The 17,326-nt window shown below is 39.2% G+C and overlaps 1 protein-coding gene across 1 annotated transcript in view; it reads left to right on the forward strand.

Annotated features, from left to right (window-relative positions):
- Nucleotides 1-17,326, forward strand: part of LOC128378785 (ras-related protein Rab-26-like) — a 50,153-nt gene that overhangs the window by 6,406 nt on the left and 26,421 nt on the right. Inside the window, exons 3-4 of the mRNA XM_053338377.1 lie at nt 14,180-14,221; nt 15,785-15,851. Of these exons, the coding sequence (XP_053194352.1) occupies nt 14,180-14,221; nt 15,785-15,851 (109 nt within the window). The remainder of the gene's footprint in view (nt 1-14,179; nt 14,222-15,784; nt 15,852-17,326) is intronic.

Here is a 17,326-nt window from a genome sequence, read left to right on the forward strand (position 1 = left end):
GCATCAAACCCACTGGCTCTTACTGAAATCTTTAAAAACAGCTCATAAATATAGTGTCATTATTCAAAAAGCCAAATCATTTCCTGAAACAGCTTGGCACTGTAGTTTTAGCAAAGGTTACTTAAACAGAACTAAATATTGCCGTCAGCTGCAGATTAATGCACATTTGGTGCTCTGAGTATTTACAGCCCCAGGGTGATGTGAGTGGGACTGATTCAGAGTAAACTACAGTGCCAGTGTGTATTGTAAGAAACAGCAATCTCACTGAATGCGATGCAGCTTATTGATGTAATTTATCAGTCTTTGGGCAACAATGGACCTCTATGGCCGAGAGAAATAAGCTATACCAGGCTTTTGTTACAGAAACTGATAATTGTTTTTTTATCTTTTCAAGAAATTTGCTGACAAAAGAAAAATATGAAATGTCATTATTCTATTTAGCAGTACATATGTGCATATGCCACACGTTGCTATTGGGTTTTAGGTTGAAAAGGCATTTATCTTAATTTCCCTGAAGCACCTGAATGCACCATCAGGAGGTAATTGGTACTAACTATTACCAGGACATTTCAGCAGGATGTTTAATGATCCTATGAAATGATAATGTTGGTTGGATTTGATATCCGTTCCTGCAGGTGGGCAGGGAATGGATACTAATGTATACGATGAGTGCTGTCCTTGGTGCTTGATGAATAAAAACTACAAGGTGTGCCAATACCATTACCAAATACTTTAGTCAGACAGTCCATCTCAATCTACTGCAATCAGATTTAACAAACTGAAGGACCAATGTTCCACTCTGTAATTCTTCGCATCTATCATCCTTTTAGTTTGCTTCATTTGTCTGTCACTTTCCTCCCTGGCATGCATTTTTTTTTTTTTTTGCATATTCTCGCCAAAAATAATGTGTTGTTTATTCTTTTAAATGTTATAGCCTGAAGGTAAACAATTTTTCTCACTTTTAACTAAATCCCACAGTTACAAATAGCAGCAGGGAAGTTGGTAGATTCATCTTGGCTGTAAGCATAATGAGTCCTAAATGTTATACTGAAAAATGATATTGTCATCTTGAGAGGGGATTCTGTCTCTGTTATGGTCTGGGTCAAAATGTCTTAAATTGGGGGAAAAAGGATTGAATAGCTATAAATCAAGAGGAAAATTAGGAAGAAGAGAAAAAAGAAAGAAAGGAATCCAGGGAACAAAGCAGAAAAGCGAATATGCTTGGAGGCAACCCAATTAACCATAAATCCACACAACATGCCTTACTCTAATTTCCACTGTGGTAGAAAAACAGTCTTTCCTCCTCTTTTCCTCTTACCAATCACCTCATGACACCAGGGAGGAGATGGGTAATCCTTCAATCCCTCAGTTGACGTAAATGCAGTGGTGGAGAGAAGAGCAGCACTTCTCACCTCCACTGAGAGACAAGGGAGCCGCTCCCAGCTGTCAGTCAGTGTCTTCTGCGCCCCGAGTGACAGACCTCTTATGCAACCAGAGATTTCACGTCCCTGCATCTCGGGAAAACATCACTCATTTGACTCAGGGAGACAGATCTTGAAATAAATATGTGAGGATGGATTATCAAACTTATAGCTTGTTTGCCAGTTGGTCAGTTGGTCCATGACTATGGTCCAGACTGAAATATGTTAACTATGAGCTAAATTTACATTATTTTTTTGATGCTACCAACAGATAAAAGTTTTCATTTATTCTGTAAAATACCTCCAACATCCACTGGACGGGTCGGCACAAAATTTGGTACAGACATCCATGATGCTCAAACAATTTATCCTACTGACATTGGTGATACTCTAACTTTTTTTCTTGCCACCATGAAGTTAACATTTAAGCCTAGATTTTATTGCAATTCCATCTCAGATAATGTTTGTTGCTTATTCAACCTGTTCTCATTGTCAGGTCATTAAGCATCTATATCAGACACACTTCAGTGTAAACACATTCACTGCAATATGAGATGCCCAGAGCAACTGTCCAGACATCCATTCATACCAACATTAACTGACCGCAGGCACTATAAGGCATTTGGGTGGACTGAAGGACTGAGATACATAACCATCCTTGACCTCAGAGACTGCTCCTTCCCTTCTCCTGCCTGATGTGTAAGCAAACTGTGTCATAGCTCAACTGTTGGCTTGTGATGTGCACCACTATATTAAAATTCATCCATTGAGTTAGTCACCAATCATTTCTCCCATGAGAATGGACACTTACACTCTGGCAATGAAATCAGTCACCAACGACCACACTTTGCAGCTCAGGATAGATAAAACATCCCAACACTGCCTGCCTTCTCCTGAAGATTTACTTCCAACACTCTATCCAGGAGTGGTCCATAAAATCTCCCAGATAGGTTAAAGACACATGGATCACATCTGACATACTCATTCATCTCACCCTGTTTGTAGTCTGTATTGTACACAGGACAATATTTATCTTGTTGATTTACCTTTGCATGCTACTTTAAGGAAGTTGTCTTTTTGTGCCATAATGAATGTGCTTGAGTTCATTACTGATTAATGGGTGGCACAAGCTATTTTTAATGCAAAATCCGAACCAGATAATTATATGGAAAATACCTTTTCATTTTTAGCAATTCAAAAACGAGTTACAGAGTGGATTAAAGTTCAGGAAAATGCAAAATATAAAATAAATAAAATCCTTGTAATATCCTCCTCCTCTATGCGCTGTGCTTTTCTCAAGAGGTTGCCCTTCATGTTCTCATGTACATTAATGACACTCTGGACCCAGTGTGTCACATGTCCAATCAGAAGTTCTCAATCTCATTGATGGGGTTGAAGCATGTAAAATCAAGCCTCCATTTTTAAGCACAGCAGGGTAGTTTCACTCTTACCAGACAGCCCCATTGATTCAGATTTCACTTTGTTCTGATTTTGGGTCTATTTAAGGGTGGTGTGCAATGAATCAGGCAATTGAAACATTTCATTAAAAACACCTTAATCGTTTTGATTTTAAGATAACGTGGAGAGGAAATGCATTTCACCACTCTGCTCTGATATTTAACAGCATTACAACTGTAACGCTGAGGGATCATTAAAATAAATGTAAAAATCTTCAACCTTTACCCTCCACTGCCCTGGGGAAGACAACCTGCGCAACACTCTCCTCCTAATTAACCATGATCAAAGCCAAATAATGATGCTGATTAGAGGATTTCCCACATTAACAGAAAGAACCCGTGCTATATTCTTGTATTTTTGTACACTAATGAGACACAGATTCCCATTTATTTGTGGGTCAGTAGTTAGCATTGCATATGTATCTAATGACCTTCGTTGTCTTAGCAGGAGCTGTCCAATACAGTTGTATCATCCATCATCATTACTACTGAGTTCATCCATCTATCTGTCTGTGCTGCTTCTCCACCACTGAAGAGCTTTTTTTTTAGCTCTACTCTGAACTAATGAGCAGAACCTGTTGATCTACTGTAAACTCAGACTTAAACATCCCTCTGTGGCGGACTGCCTTACACGATTGCTTTTTCTTTTATGAGCCATCAAACATTGGAATATGCTTCCTGCTTAAAACCGCTTCCGCTTAAAACATGCACACACTTCCATCATTTTTCTCATGTTGCAAAAAAAAAAAAAAAAAGGATTCATTTGAGAATGATTCTAATTTTTTTTATTGTAATGAATTGCAATTTACCAGTTGTACTAGATGAATGTGCTGGTGTGCTTGTAGATTTGTCTTTATTATTGTTAGTGTGATAGAGACAAATGGTTATATATTTGTTATATTGATATGGTGTTGCATGTACTGAAGGTTTTAGTAGCTGGTGAATGTTCTATGTGCACCTGCCAAGGTGCTGATGATGGAAATCAACTAACAGCTACATATGGCATAGATCATCCCTTGATATTTTGAGATTTTTGTGGTCCTTGTATAATAAAGAGAATAATAATAATAGTAATAATAATATGAAGATGAATATGAATATGAACAGAATAGACTGATGAATAATTCAACTCTTTTTATGCAAACAATGCAGAAGATTGTCTTGATAAGAGTGTGTGTGTGTGTGTGTGTGTGTGTGTGTGTGTGTGTGTGTGTGTGTGTGTGTGTGTGTGTGTGTGTGTGTGTGTGTGTGTGTGTGTGTGTGTGTGTGTGTGTGTGTGTGTGTGTGTGTGTGTGTGTGTGTGTGTGCGTGCATTTACATAGCGGAGAGAGGAAGGCTGTGTTCCAGAGATGAGACATTGGCAGCAGCAGTGAGGTGGCAGGACAGGTTAATCGAGTCACAGAGGCACGGAATCAGCTGTAAATCTTCCAGTCTAATAACCAGAGAGGAACCATGAAGCTGGCAAAGGGACGACACACACCAACACACACTTAACACACTTGCCGCACATGTTGCACGTTTTTGAAAATATAATGAGTTCAGTAAAGTGTTGAGAATGTTCCTGCAAAAATGGTGCTGTAATGAAGACCACAGTCACCTGAAAAGATGTATGATGTATGATGAGGTAGCAGCGTCTTTCTATGTATCTCATCTGCTGGGGAGATTTTAATTTAGTTGTGAGTTTGTGTGGATCCATCAACACAATGGAGATTGTGGGAAAAGATACTTCCTCATCTAATGACATAGGAGGAGTTACTGTGAATCCCACATTCACTCCATGTAAATAAATGTCTGCAGTTGATATTAAGAATTCAACCCATGCCTTCTTGATTTTTCATCAGATTTAAAATAACCACAGATATACTGGCATGAGACAGTGAAGTTTACTGTTTCACTGCATTGTCATTTTATACAATAAAGTCAATTGTTAAACTGTAAAAATATCATAGGCTCCTTTACTAATCTTTTTCAAGGGTTTGATATCCACATTTGAAGGATCAAATCAAGTAAAAAAACTATATATAACTTTATTTGTATAGCACCTTCCATACAAGAAAATGCTTTACCAAATTACACATGCACCAGTTAACAAACCGTTAACATTACCGGCCAATATATCAATATGAGAATCTTGTTATTACATAATATCAGCCCCAAAAATCTAGCATCAGTTGCACCTATTGATTTGTCTATAATGATGAATGCTTTCACATTTGCTGTTTTTTCCTTTCCTATGAGAAAATCTGAAAAAGTACTGATACATTTTATGTTCAAAGAGGCAATAAAAGTCTGTTTGAACCTGTATCTCCATATTGCTCCAAGATTGTTGATGTTCTTTGTCACACCAACAGAAATTGAAGCTGTAAATATTGATTTCTTGGCTGACCTCTGACCCCTATAATGCCAAGCCACTCACTCCACCTAGACATGCGATTTATCATGAAGGTTGTATTTTCTGTGGTTTGGCCATCCTCCAGTAATCAGTGTTTCATGATTGCAGTGGAAACTCTTCTTGTGTGGTCAATAGCACTTAAAGCAGCTTAGTAGTTAAATGGGCTGAAAATGTGTTAGATAGTCAATTCAGTGACCTCAGCTGAGCCCACAGCTGGACATGTTGGTGACACTCCAGGAACTGTGCATACATGTAAACTTATATTTGTAAGGTCAGGACATTAAACTTTAAATGTCTCGCTAATGTTTAATCATTAAGTGAGATACTGGTGTTAATACCGGTTTCCCTTCAATTTTATTTGGTCACACATTCAGCTGCACATTTGCTGTCACTAACATACACACACACACACAATAACTCGCACTGATAACAATGCTAAGCAGATGTGCAGATGTGTTAATGATACAGGGAAGAGCCCGCAGCTGGTGTTATGCATCTGTCTCTTCTTTTCCTGTGTCTGTCTTCAGACTGTTGTCAGACATTGTCTCTCTTACGTCACTGCTGGCATAAACATTTTGTGAAAACAGGCACAGTCTGATTCACCTTGGTTTGGGATGCAGACGGTGTGTTGAAATGCTGACCGTTTCTCTGTAAAGCTCAGAAGTTATTTGCTCCACCACATAAAGTATTGAAAAGGATTAAAAAATAAGAAACATGCTGTTAACTGAGTGCACACTGTTTACTGAGGTGTGGTCATGTGTGGACCTCAAACACACACACACAGCACATGCATACACAGACTCCCTAGCAAGCTGAGTGAGCCTTCATCCTTTGCACCACTGACTCATGAGTAAATCTATGCTTTGCAATGTTGCTCTAAAATAGATGAAAATGACGAAAAGCATGTTATGAATCACTTTCTTTTAATTATTATTTTTTAATCTCTGACTGGAAAAAACTGTGTGTGTGTGTCTGTGTGTGTGAACATTATACTACACACCCCCAAAGACTTGCTTTTGCTCTCTCTCTTCTATGCAAAATCATTACAGCTGACATTTGATGGTAGACTTTTTAGAATACTTTATACCTAGCATTTTTGAAGTATGTGTGGTATACCTGAAAAGCTCTTTGTTCAGAAGAGCATGAGGTCATCATCGCCAGACAGCATGTTTTTGAGAGTGACTCATGCAACAAGTGGACATTAGTCATCGTGTAATTGCTGGAACTCAGACGAAGGCAAAAAGATGTATTTAAATACTAGATGTATTTCATTTTTTTCAGCTGTAAGGTTAAACACCTTAATCTGACTCACAGGCGGGTTTGTTACACAGAACCATTTAAGAAGTGCCCCTAATAAAAGGGAAGGCTCTTTCAAAAAGTACTTGGGCTTGTGTTTGAACCACCAATGGTTCAGACACAAGCGAGAACCTTGAAGCCTGATGGATTGTCATGATCTTGCGAATCCAGATGCCTCACAAGGTAATAAGCCAGAGGTTGATTTCCCTTTTCAAGAAAAACACAGAGAGTAGATCAGCAGGAGTCAAGACAAGGCTGGTGACTGAAGTAGAGAGGTTGAGGTGGCTGCTTTGACAAGTTGGAATCCCTCCCACTAATGACACATGACTGGTCCAGTGATTCATCTCTTCATTTATATTAGGAATGAGTGTGGAAGAGGTGTGACTGCATGTTTGTAATTGCCTGTAGCCTTTCTGTTCATTTAATAAATTGTAGAGTTTCACAGATACATACATATAAAGGTTAATGCAGTTATACATGCCTATACATTATTTTAGCACTGTATGTTGACTTAAATGAATACTTTGGTTAGAATACATCACAATTCCTGACCCTTAATGCCATTAGCAATGTCTGCCATCAAAGTTTTTTTTACAACCAGCAAGTTTCTCCTCATGGAACAATAAATATTGACTCTCCTATTTCCAGTAAGTTCCAGTAAGGATTTAAAAAGTTGGACGTGCCTCTCTAAAAAGCTGCGTGATTCCATGAAATGAGTCTGTGTGTCTCTGTTGCGCACGTTGTTGAGAGAAACTGCAAATATGAAAAGAGATGGAAAATAAGACAGCAGGGAGAGAGGCAGTTCTGGCATGTGAGAGGAAGATAACGGACCCATCATAAAAATCAAGCTGTGACATGATGATTACGTCTCCTTCGCTGAAAGCTTTCGCTCCTCTTTGATACTTACTCTGTCATTGTCGATGTCACTGACAATCCATCGTCTCCCTTGTGACATTCTTTATGCATCTATCTTTCATTTGTTTTCAATTTCGAACCTTCTTTATAGTTGGGGAAGAGATAGATGACTGATTTGTTCATTATCCACTCTCCTGCCTGCCAACCTGCCTGACTGCCTGTCCTTTCTGAGTGGGTGCAATTAAAGTGCCAAGCGTAATCATGCCAGCAAGTGGCAGTAATGTTTTTTTTTTCTGCTTGAAAAATGAATTGAATTAAGATGAAGCAGGAGCCTACAGTGCAAGGCAGAACTAAATACGTGTTTTTATGATGCTGCATTACCTTCCAGCCATTTTTTTCCATCTCTCTTTTGTGTCAAGTACTATAATTAGGGACGCGCTGTGTTGTTGTGTGGATATGAAAAGCACACCCTGCAACTGTTGCTATATTAAAATTTGTTGAGCATTCAACTTCAACTTAGATGGCTTTGTTTGAGTGTGTGCGAGTGCGTATGTGTTGGATGGGGGTTGACATCTGCCTAGAGATGTGTTTGTAATTAATGAAAGGCAGTGTTGCCACCTGCTACCTTAATGTCACTGGGATCTAGGGAGGCAAGCCCTGAGGAGCAGCATGAATATTTAACGGTGGCATGAGAGGTGGGAAGTGAGTAGTTGTAACATGGAAGCATCGCTGGACGAAGCTGATGAGAGATGGTAAAGAAATATAAAGCTACCCTTAGCTTTATGTTTCTTTACCATCTCTCATCAGATGGACATTTTCCACAGAGATGCAGAGAGACAGAAGATATAAGCTAGCCAAAAAATAACGTGAATGGAATGAATAATCTGCAGATTTGAACACAGTTTAAATCATAAGAAATAATATTTAGCTATATAACTCGATTTACCAAAAGAAAAAAAAGCCTGATCCTGTCAGTTCATCTTATGAAACAGATAATGTGTCCCATTTAAATTTTATATTGGAGTTATTTATTCAAATATCCTCTCACAAACTGATTTCACAGCTGCAACTACAAAAGGCAGTGATCCAAGCTAAAACAAGAAAATGGAGAACATATTTTTCTGTTACCCACTACAACCAACCAATCTGCTACCCAAAGAAGAATGAGCTCCCAAAAACCTATTAACACATTTGCACATATTTGATTTGTCTTTTTTTTTTTTTTTTAATTGTGTACAAATGCTCAAATACCTTTTTATATATCACTACGGCTACACAAACTGCTCATTAAGTAAACATTAGCAGTCAGTACGGTCATCACACCCTAAAGTCAATGAACACTAAATTCCCCAGTTGTAATGCACTGGTATGGACATTTCAGTGCAGTTGAATATCCAGGGATGGATTCCCCTGATGCCTGGTCAACATTTACGTCACATGATGATGTAAACAGACTTCTGTGGCCTGACCCAGAAGACAGGACGTTGGTGAAGATGAAGTAGTTTGCTGTATTTTTTTATTTCTTTGTTGCTTACAGTTGTTGCCCCTGTATAATTTATGGTGGCTTTGCTGAATATTCCTTTAGTGTTGTGAATTATGAGCAGTCTACAGTCTGTGTATTTTATTTACTTCTGTGTGCCGTCTGAGGGCAAGATTTGATTTAGGTGGAAGAGACTGTTTTTTGATAGAGTGGATACGATTTAAGCTTGAGGTTTGCACAAGTTAATGTGCTTTTCTTTTCTTTTGTGTTTTATAGTGTCAAGAAAATGATGAATAATTTCTGTAAATGTGTTTCAGTAGTTGAGAAAAACTGTAATAAATCTGAGCAGCGTCTGAGCATTGGCAGATATTCCTCTCCAAGTTTGTGATGATATTGGAGCAAAATAAATAAATGTGCCTTTGAGAAAAATGAGGGATGGCAGAGGAGAGAGAGAGAGGACTAGACTTTGAATTTGGCCATCCTTATAGTGGCTGTTCTTCCTTGTGACGCACGTGTGTGTTTCTCTACAGTGTAAGACATACTGCATACTGCATTTTGTACTGCACACCAATGAGGAAAACTGAAAAAAATTGTTTTTGAAAATTGAAGGACAGACCAGAGTTCCAGCCAACAGCTTGCCCTACAGCCTGCTCTGTCCTCTGAATAAGCCACAGAAGATTATTTGCCACACATGCACATGGTCACAACAAACACAACATATACTGTTATGTTGCCTTTTTCATTCGTATCACGCTGGTGTGAAAAGATCCTGGCCAAGCACTTCACAGAGGTCAAGGCAGCCTTCTCATGGCATTCAGCTTAATAATGGATATTTGATTACAAAATGCTGTTTTTGTTGTGTATGTCTGTGTGAGTGTGTGCGCACATGTGGATGTACTGCCTACGGGCATTTTTGGATCACAGCAAAGGTCTGCGTTGGTGTGAGTGTGTTGCTACAGGTTACAGGTAAAAGATCAAACATAAACTTGTTCAAAGAAACCGCTTTAACTGAAACATGATTATATAAAAAGATATTTTATGTTTCGCATGGTTATCCAGGTATATTAGAGATCCTGCTTTAGGGAAGAGACCACTGAAAGTCAAATTTGAATGCTTTATACAACCTGCAGCACAATGCCACAAAGCGCACACTGCAAGGTGTTTTACCTGAATTGTGCCCTTGTATCTCTATGTATCCATTTAGCTGATGCATGTGTGTTGCCATTTTCAATGTAAAGAAGAACTAGGACCAGTTTTTTTTGCCCAACCCTTTTCCTTCTCTCTGCGTTTTGGTAGCAGTGCATGTTGGTGTGAAAATGCCTGAAGACCCACTGCTCTTTCAATTAGTCTCTGTTTTTAACTTCACCAGGTCACCCAAGTGAGAAAGTCAATAACAAGAAGGTTCCGGCTATTACTGCACTGCACACAAGTTTCCAGGAAGCAGATTTTGCTCCATCAGTCAGCGCTGTGACAGATGAAATAAAACCTTCATCTTTTGCCCCGCACATCCTCCCAAAATCCAATTATAATTGTGTTTTTAGTCATTTATTCAACTTTTTTCCAACAAATTGAGTACGCGGGCAATTATAGCCAAGTGAAATCATTGTTACCACATTAGCTACGGCCTCTGTGCTAACTGTGCTGGGTCAGCAAATATCATCATCAATGACTGAATCCCACGGTGTCTATAGGTAGCATTATGTGTGCGTCTGGTGTAATGTGATTTATGGTGCTATCTCTGTCTCCGGGAGAATGTCCAGAGCATCTTAATGGAGAGTATTTGTAAAAGAGTGTCTTGTGATTTGAAAATGCTGATGAAGCAGAGGAGGAAAGAAGAGAAAAGGTATCACAGGACAATATGAACAACTGATAGAAATGTTTGTAGTCAGGCTCTTAAACTGCAGAGGTGGTACAGACTAGAGTGCCTGCTTCATGTATGCCACATTAAAAAGGTTCGACTTCACATATATTCAGATCATAATAGATAATTATAATAACTTAACAATTACACTAAGACAATAATTGGCTACACATGGGCAACAAAGCCCCCCAAAAAATGTGAATGCAGGCTGGTATTTCACTTTCAGCTCTGACAATTCAATTTCCTGGCATCAAATTATGTCGACTTGATGTACTCCATTTGCTGGCTAATTATAATCTGAAATTAGCTGAAGCTCGAATGCCACTATACTGTATTTCATGAACTGTTCAAAGACTGCTACGAGTTGAGATCCAATGCAGAATAAGATAAAGACAGAAAGTGAAGCAAGAAAAGAGGTGTATTGTGAATTGACATGAAGTAATAGCAATCATCACTAAATTTCCTTAAAACCTATCTAAAATCAGCTGTGTACGCCTCTCTGTAGCAGGCAGGGTGCTGGAGGTTGAATATGTTTGTATCTAGTATGTGCGAGTGTGTGCATATGTCTGTGTCAGCACGACTTAGAAAACTTGACAGCCGGGAGTTGGGTTGACTGCAGAGCAGAGTGCTGCCTCTCTCTACTGCCCTGCCCTCACTTATTTAGTCTATTTCCCCCACAGCTTTGATTTCTGAGGTATACGTCGAGACCAGACAGCCATTATGCGCCAGTGAGTTTCCAGAACAAAAAAGAAGGACATTGAAGAACACTACCATATAGCATCTTTCTCATTATTCTTATCAATCCTTCAAATGTGTCTCATACCTAACTTTTTTGTTGCCATCATGTTCCGGTTCTCTGCTCTCACACTGCTGCCTTTTAATGTTTTATAGGCTCACACTTCTTGGACCCTGCTGAAAGCTCCTTGTACATTTGTAATTTATGATCCGGGTGAAGTGCTATTAACAAACAGTCCTTCTGTACTGACTGTACCTTCTCGCTCATGTACCTTTTTAGAAGAATAAGATTAAATGACTAACATCCAGTGTCTGACCGGTAAGTAGAGCAGTTTGTGTTTGAAGATGTGTTCTGTTTGGAGGGTGTTTTTTTGGAGCTCAGGGAATGAAATTGACCTGAAAAGTGCTGCAATCCTCCGAGCCATCCCCCTCTGTAAATTGTAACTCAGACAGAGCTGAGCGGTGTCAGCTTTTAATGATGGTGAGGCTTGAGAAAGTTTTGAAAGTAAAGTGAAGACATTGCTGCTGTAAGTGTTGACAGTCTTTTATCTACAAATCCCCTAGGTTTCCATGTTACCACAGTAGACTCGGTCATATGCTGCACAGATACTTTTTATCCTGCTTAGTCAACAGTGCACCATAAATAGTTCTTACAGTATGTCCTGCTTTAGTATTTACTCTACAAATCCAGCGTAATTATCAGTGCAATCAAAATCCTATCATGAGCCTCTTTTTTTGGGTCACTAAATATTTATGAAGCCTCCAAGCACATTGTGGGATGTCTTTAGTGACAGCAACAACAGGAAGAAAGTCTTTTGAGACACCGATTCCTATCAGAGCATGCTTACAAACTAGCTTGCAGCTCGGCATGCCCTTGAATATGTATGAGATCCTTCCTTTGTGACTCTCAGGGAGGTGAATCAACCGAACACATCAACAAAGACTGTATCTTTATCTAAGTGCTCCACTGGCAGATTAGTAGCATCTTGTTAGGGTTGAATATCTTCTGTTTCTCCTTGGGGAACAGGGAATTAGAAGGTCAACATCTCAGAGGGGATGATGATAGGAAAAAAGCTTTTCAGCGTTGCCGTGGCACCAGGTGATGTAATCCACATCAGCATACCAGGAGGCCTAAATTTGGGTCACTGGAGAACATCGTGACCTTCTCTTTTCAACAGCACTCACCATGTCACAGAAAATGGGAGGCATGTGGTGAAATGCATGTGTTGATGTTAAGCATTCAGGAAAGATAAGACTCTTCTTTGACATATATGATATAAATACATTTTGAACTAATAGTTGGGTGAAACAAAGAATATGAAGACGCCTATGGGGCGGCTGTGGGCAGGAGGTAGAGTGGTCGTCCTCCAATTGGAAGATTGGTGGTTCGATTCCCGGCTCCTCCAGTCCACATGTCGATGTGTCCTTGGGCAAGACACTTAACCCCAAATTGCTCCCGTTGCTGTGCCAACGGTGTGTGAATGTGAATGAATGGTTCCCTCTGATGAGCAGGTTGGTACCCTGCGTGGTAGCCCCTGCCATCAGTGTATGAATGTGTGTGAAAGGGTGAATGACTTGTCATGTAAAGCGCTTTGAGTGGTCGCACAGACTAGAAAGGCGCTATATAAGTACAGTCCATTTACCATGCCACCTTGGGCTCAGGGAAACAATAATCAGACTAGAGCTGCAAGGATTAGTCAATCAACTAGTTGCCAACTATTAAACTAATCACCAACTATTTGGTTAATCAAGAATGTGAAGGGAAAAAAAGTTCAAAGCTTCTCAAATTTGAGTATTTTCTGACGGTAAAATGAATATCTTTGGGTTGTGAACAAAACAAGACATTTGAAGATGTCAGCTTGTCATTTTTCAACATTTTCTGTCATGTTATGAACCAAACAACTAAGACAACGAACACAGATTATCAAATTATGAAGATAGTCATTAGTTGCAGCCCTAAATGGTACTAACTATTTTTTTGAAAATTTCCTCAATAATATTATGACTCAGTTTATAGAGAAAATAATCCGTAGATTCATAGAATTAACTAAAATGATCATCAGTTACAGCCTTAATTTCCTCCTCAAGAAGTGGAAGTGAAAGACTGGTCTTATATTGGAGATCATTAGGATGGGATGCCCTGCTAGTTGGGAACAGGAGAGTACAGAGGGCACATGACAGGTACCTCAAAGATGATGGATCTGAGTCGACTGAGTCACTTCTTTTGATGGGTTAATTGGATGGCAGGTTGTTTAACCTTTATGCACCCAACACTCAGGACAGACTCCACCTCTGACCTGCACAGGAAACTGCACGTCCACTTGGCTAAGCTTCACTGTGCTTTTGTGGTGGGGCAGATCGAAGCCGAGTTCAGAGGAATGAGGAAAGGAAGACGGAGAGACAGAGCAGAGGAGGTTAATCCTCTGGAGGAAAGAGGCGAGGCTTCATCAAAAGAGGCCAAAGTGAGGTGGAAACATGCAATATTGATGGGGGGGTGGGGGGGGTGTGTGTGGTTGGTATATGAGAGGAAGACACTGTTCAGACTTTTCAGTCGTCTGACCACAAACATAGACAAACAAACACACGCAAATCACACCTACACCCGAGGTTAATGAGTTATAGTTGGCTGAAAAAACACAAATGTAGACACCATCACTCATGATTTCTTGCTTTCATTTCTAGAATAAAGTCCTGAACATTGATGGAGTCAAGGTGAAGCTCCAGGTAAGAACTTCTTAATTTGTCCCCTGCTAGTCTTGATAAGCACTCTAAGATGAACCCATTTCAGCTTTTACCTGCTCATTGTGTTTTGCTCCACAGTTGACACATAATGAGATTAAATAAATCCCTGCTGGTTGCCTCATTTTGTGAAGACAATGATTTCTGCACAAATGGTTACATGTTATCCATCTCCATTAATATTTTCATTTTTTGACTTTGAGTTTTCTTCCCTACCACTGATTTCTGTTTTGAGAACTGGCACTGGAGTGTTGTTGAATGTTTGATATTTCTGTCAAATAGAGAAAGTAATGATCATAATTAGGGGCTGAAGGATACTGCTGGAGTGATCCTCTTCTCTGTGATGTATTCATTTGGAGTTATTTTTCCTCCTGTAATTGCCATGCTTCATTATTTCCATTTGGATCCTGAGGCGGCGGCTGCCCCAGGGGATAATCAGGAGGCAGAGTCAGTATCAAAGCCGTCGTGTCAGAGACAGAGAAATTGGTTAGGTATGCAAAGAGAACTGCAAGGCAAGAATCCAAACAGGTCAGGGCCCAGAAAAAAAACTGCTGAAAAATTGGGAATGTTTTTAATTTAAATGAAAAAAAAAAACATAATGGGTGCCGTCAACCTGCACAAGCCTCCTCTGGGGTGAGAAGGAAGTGTAATTGCCATTAGAGCCAAATTGTCATGAGAGACAATGCTGCCTGATGAGGAAGAGGGAAGGAAAGAAGGACTTAATTAGCCTTATATCACTGTGGTCCGACAATGGGGTGAATGAATATCGATCACAGCTGATTTATATTCAATACCATGACCCAGGCAAAGCACAGGCATTAAAATATGAATTAATGGTCTTTTACTGTAAATATACAATATGTGCTCTAACCTCAGAGTCGCACTAATCAATATTTTTATATTAACCTTGGACCAAATAACTAAATTGAATGTACTAAGGGTCACATGTATTGACTAAACTACAGAGAATTATCACCCCATCTGCAGTTCCTCTCAGCTCTACAGCATCTTTCGGCATGTCTCAGCTTATTGTTTTGGTTCTACAGCCCACAACTTTACAGTGTCAGTGCTCCCTGCAAATACTTTCACTGTATTGAGCAAAAACATTATACATAATATATTATATCAGGAGTTGGTGGAGCCCAAAACAAGGTTAAAAGGACTTATATTCATGAAGTGGACATAAACAAGTGATCCAAATGAATGCTTTTGATAGTCCTTGTTGGCTGCTTATGTAAATGGGCAAACGTTCACTAAGGTTACAACTTCATTGTGGTAGAAGGGTGGTCATAAACCTATAATGATAATATGTTATAGGTCAGTTTGCTGTGCCATTATTAATATTGCTGCATTAATTATAGATCTTTCTCCAGTGCTGATTCATGAGACTATGGACAGTTCAATATTACCATATCTTTTTCCATATTCAAGACTTATCAGGTATCAAGGAAGTAAATTAAACGGAGGTCTTCACAATGAGCTTTAAACCAACAGAAAACCTATTAAAAAGATAGAAACCTGATTATCTTCCCCTCTCGTTCTCCACAGATCTGGGACACAGCTGGACAGGAGCGGTTCCGCAGTGTCACTCATGCCTACTACCGTGACGCCCATGGTGAGACACTCACACTCGTATTGTCTTTTATGAATTTTATACTCCAGAAGGTTTACCGTTTTTTAATAACAAGCAATCACTAATTGCTGTTCGCCTGCAGGTATTTGATATTCAAGTCAGGCCAATGTCTCACTTTGCAGATTATAGCCCGATGACAGCGTATTAGTGTTATACCTTCATGTTCCTTTACCACTTGATGCATAAACAGGGGATGATGGTTTCTGTCATCTATGGTACATGGATTACATGAGTGTTTTATGACAGATGGAGGAGAAACTAAAACATATATACTGCATTTTTCTTTGTGTGTGTGTGTGTGTACGTGTGTGTGTAAGTGTGTGTGTACGTGTGTGTGTGTGTGTAACCAAAGAAGAACTGTTTTTAGTAAATGGCTTGTATCAAATGAGCTGCAACTAATGATGATTTTCATGATCAATTAATCTGCTGATTATTTTTCTCAATTAAGTAATTGTTTTGTCTATAAACAGATGAAACATTGTCAGAAAACAATGAAAAATGTTCATTATAATGTCTTACAGCCCAAGGTGACCTGTTGAGATCTTTAGTTTTGTCTGATCCATATCCCAAAATCCACTATAGAAAATTCAGATTACTATAATGTATAGCCCCATTTTGACCATGTTTGTATTTCCAGCATAATTGAGGCACCAGGTATATTGTGTAAATTAGACCAATGTGGAATTAAAAAATGATGGCAGTGCTTAAAACACAGTATTCACATGAGAAAAAAAAACCCACAATCGTCCTGTTCCTCTTTGTAGTCACTGCTGCATGAGTTGAATGTTATGAATGAATGAAAAGGAGAAATGCAGAGAAGGGAAATGACACTGAAACAAAGTGCATCTGTCGCCACAGTACATCATCTGTTTAGTGTCTGATGGCTATTTATTTGTCCCTTAGAGTGTAGTTGCTATAAAAAATAATGTACTGGTTTTGTTCTCACTATACTGCCACATTCTCTCATCATTCAGTCTCTAGCTTGCTCAGCCACCGCCACACTGTCTCTCTGTCTCTGTCTATGTCTCTGTCTCTCTTTTAAATGAGATGGGAAGCTGATAACAAAGTCTTATTTTACATTTGATGTGAACAAATGGAAGAGAAGTCTCCTCCATCATCCTAAACTGGTCCTACAGTGATAAAATACTTCCTTGTTTAATGTATGATAATTCAGCAATGGTTACCCCTCCAAACTGCAAACCCAAACTTCTTGTACATTTGGAAAGAACTTACATGCAGGTAGAGGAATTGAGTTCCTCAAAAGGTTCCTAGTCCCCGGGGAAAGTTCCTTTGGTGGAAATGCAGCTTATGAGACACATTCTTACATTTGAGCAACTACAACCAGCAAATGTTTGACAATTTTCAATAAAAAAAATTACAGAAATTATTTAATTATAAAAATAGGTGCCAATTAATGTTCTGTCAATCAACTAATGTGTTGGAGCTCTGACATGCAC

The sequence above is a fragment of the Scomber japonicus genome, chromosome 18 (genome assembly GCF_027409825.1).
Source record: "Scomber japonicus isolate fScoJap1 chromosome 18, fScoJap1.pri, whole genome shotgun sequence".
Classification (NCBI taxonomy): Eukaryota; Metazoa; Chordata; class Actinopteri; order Scombriformes; family Scombridae; genus Scomber; species Scomber japonicus.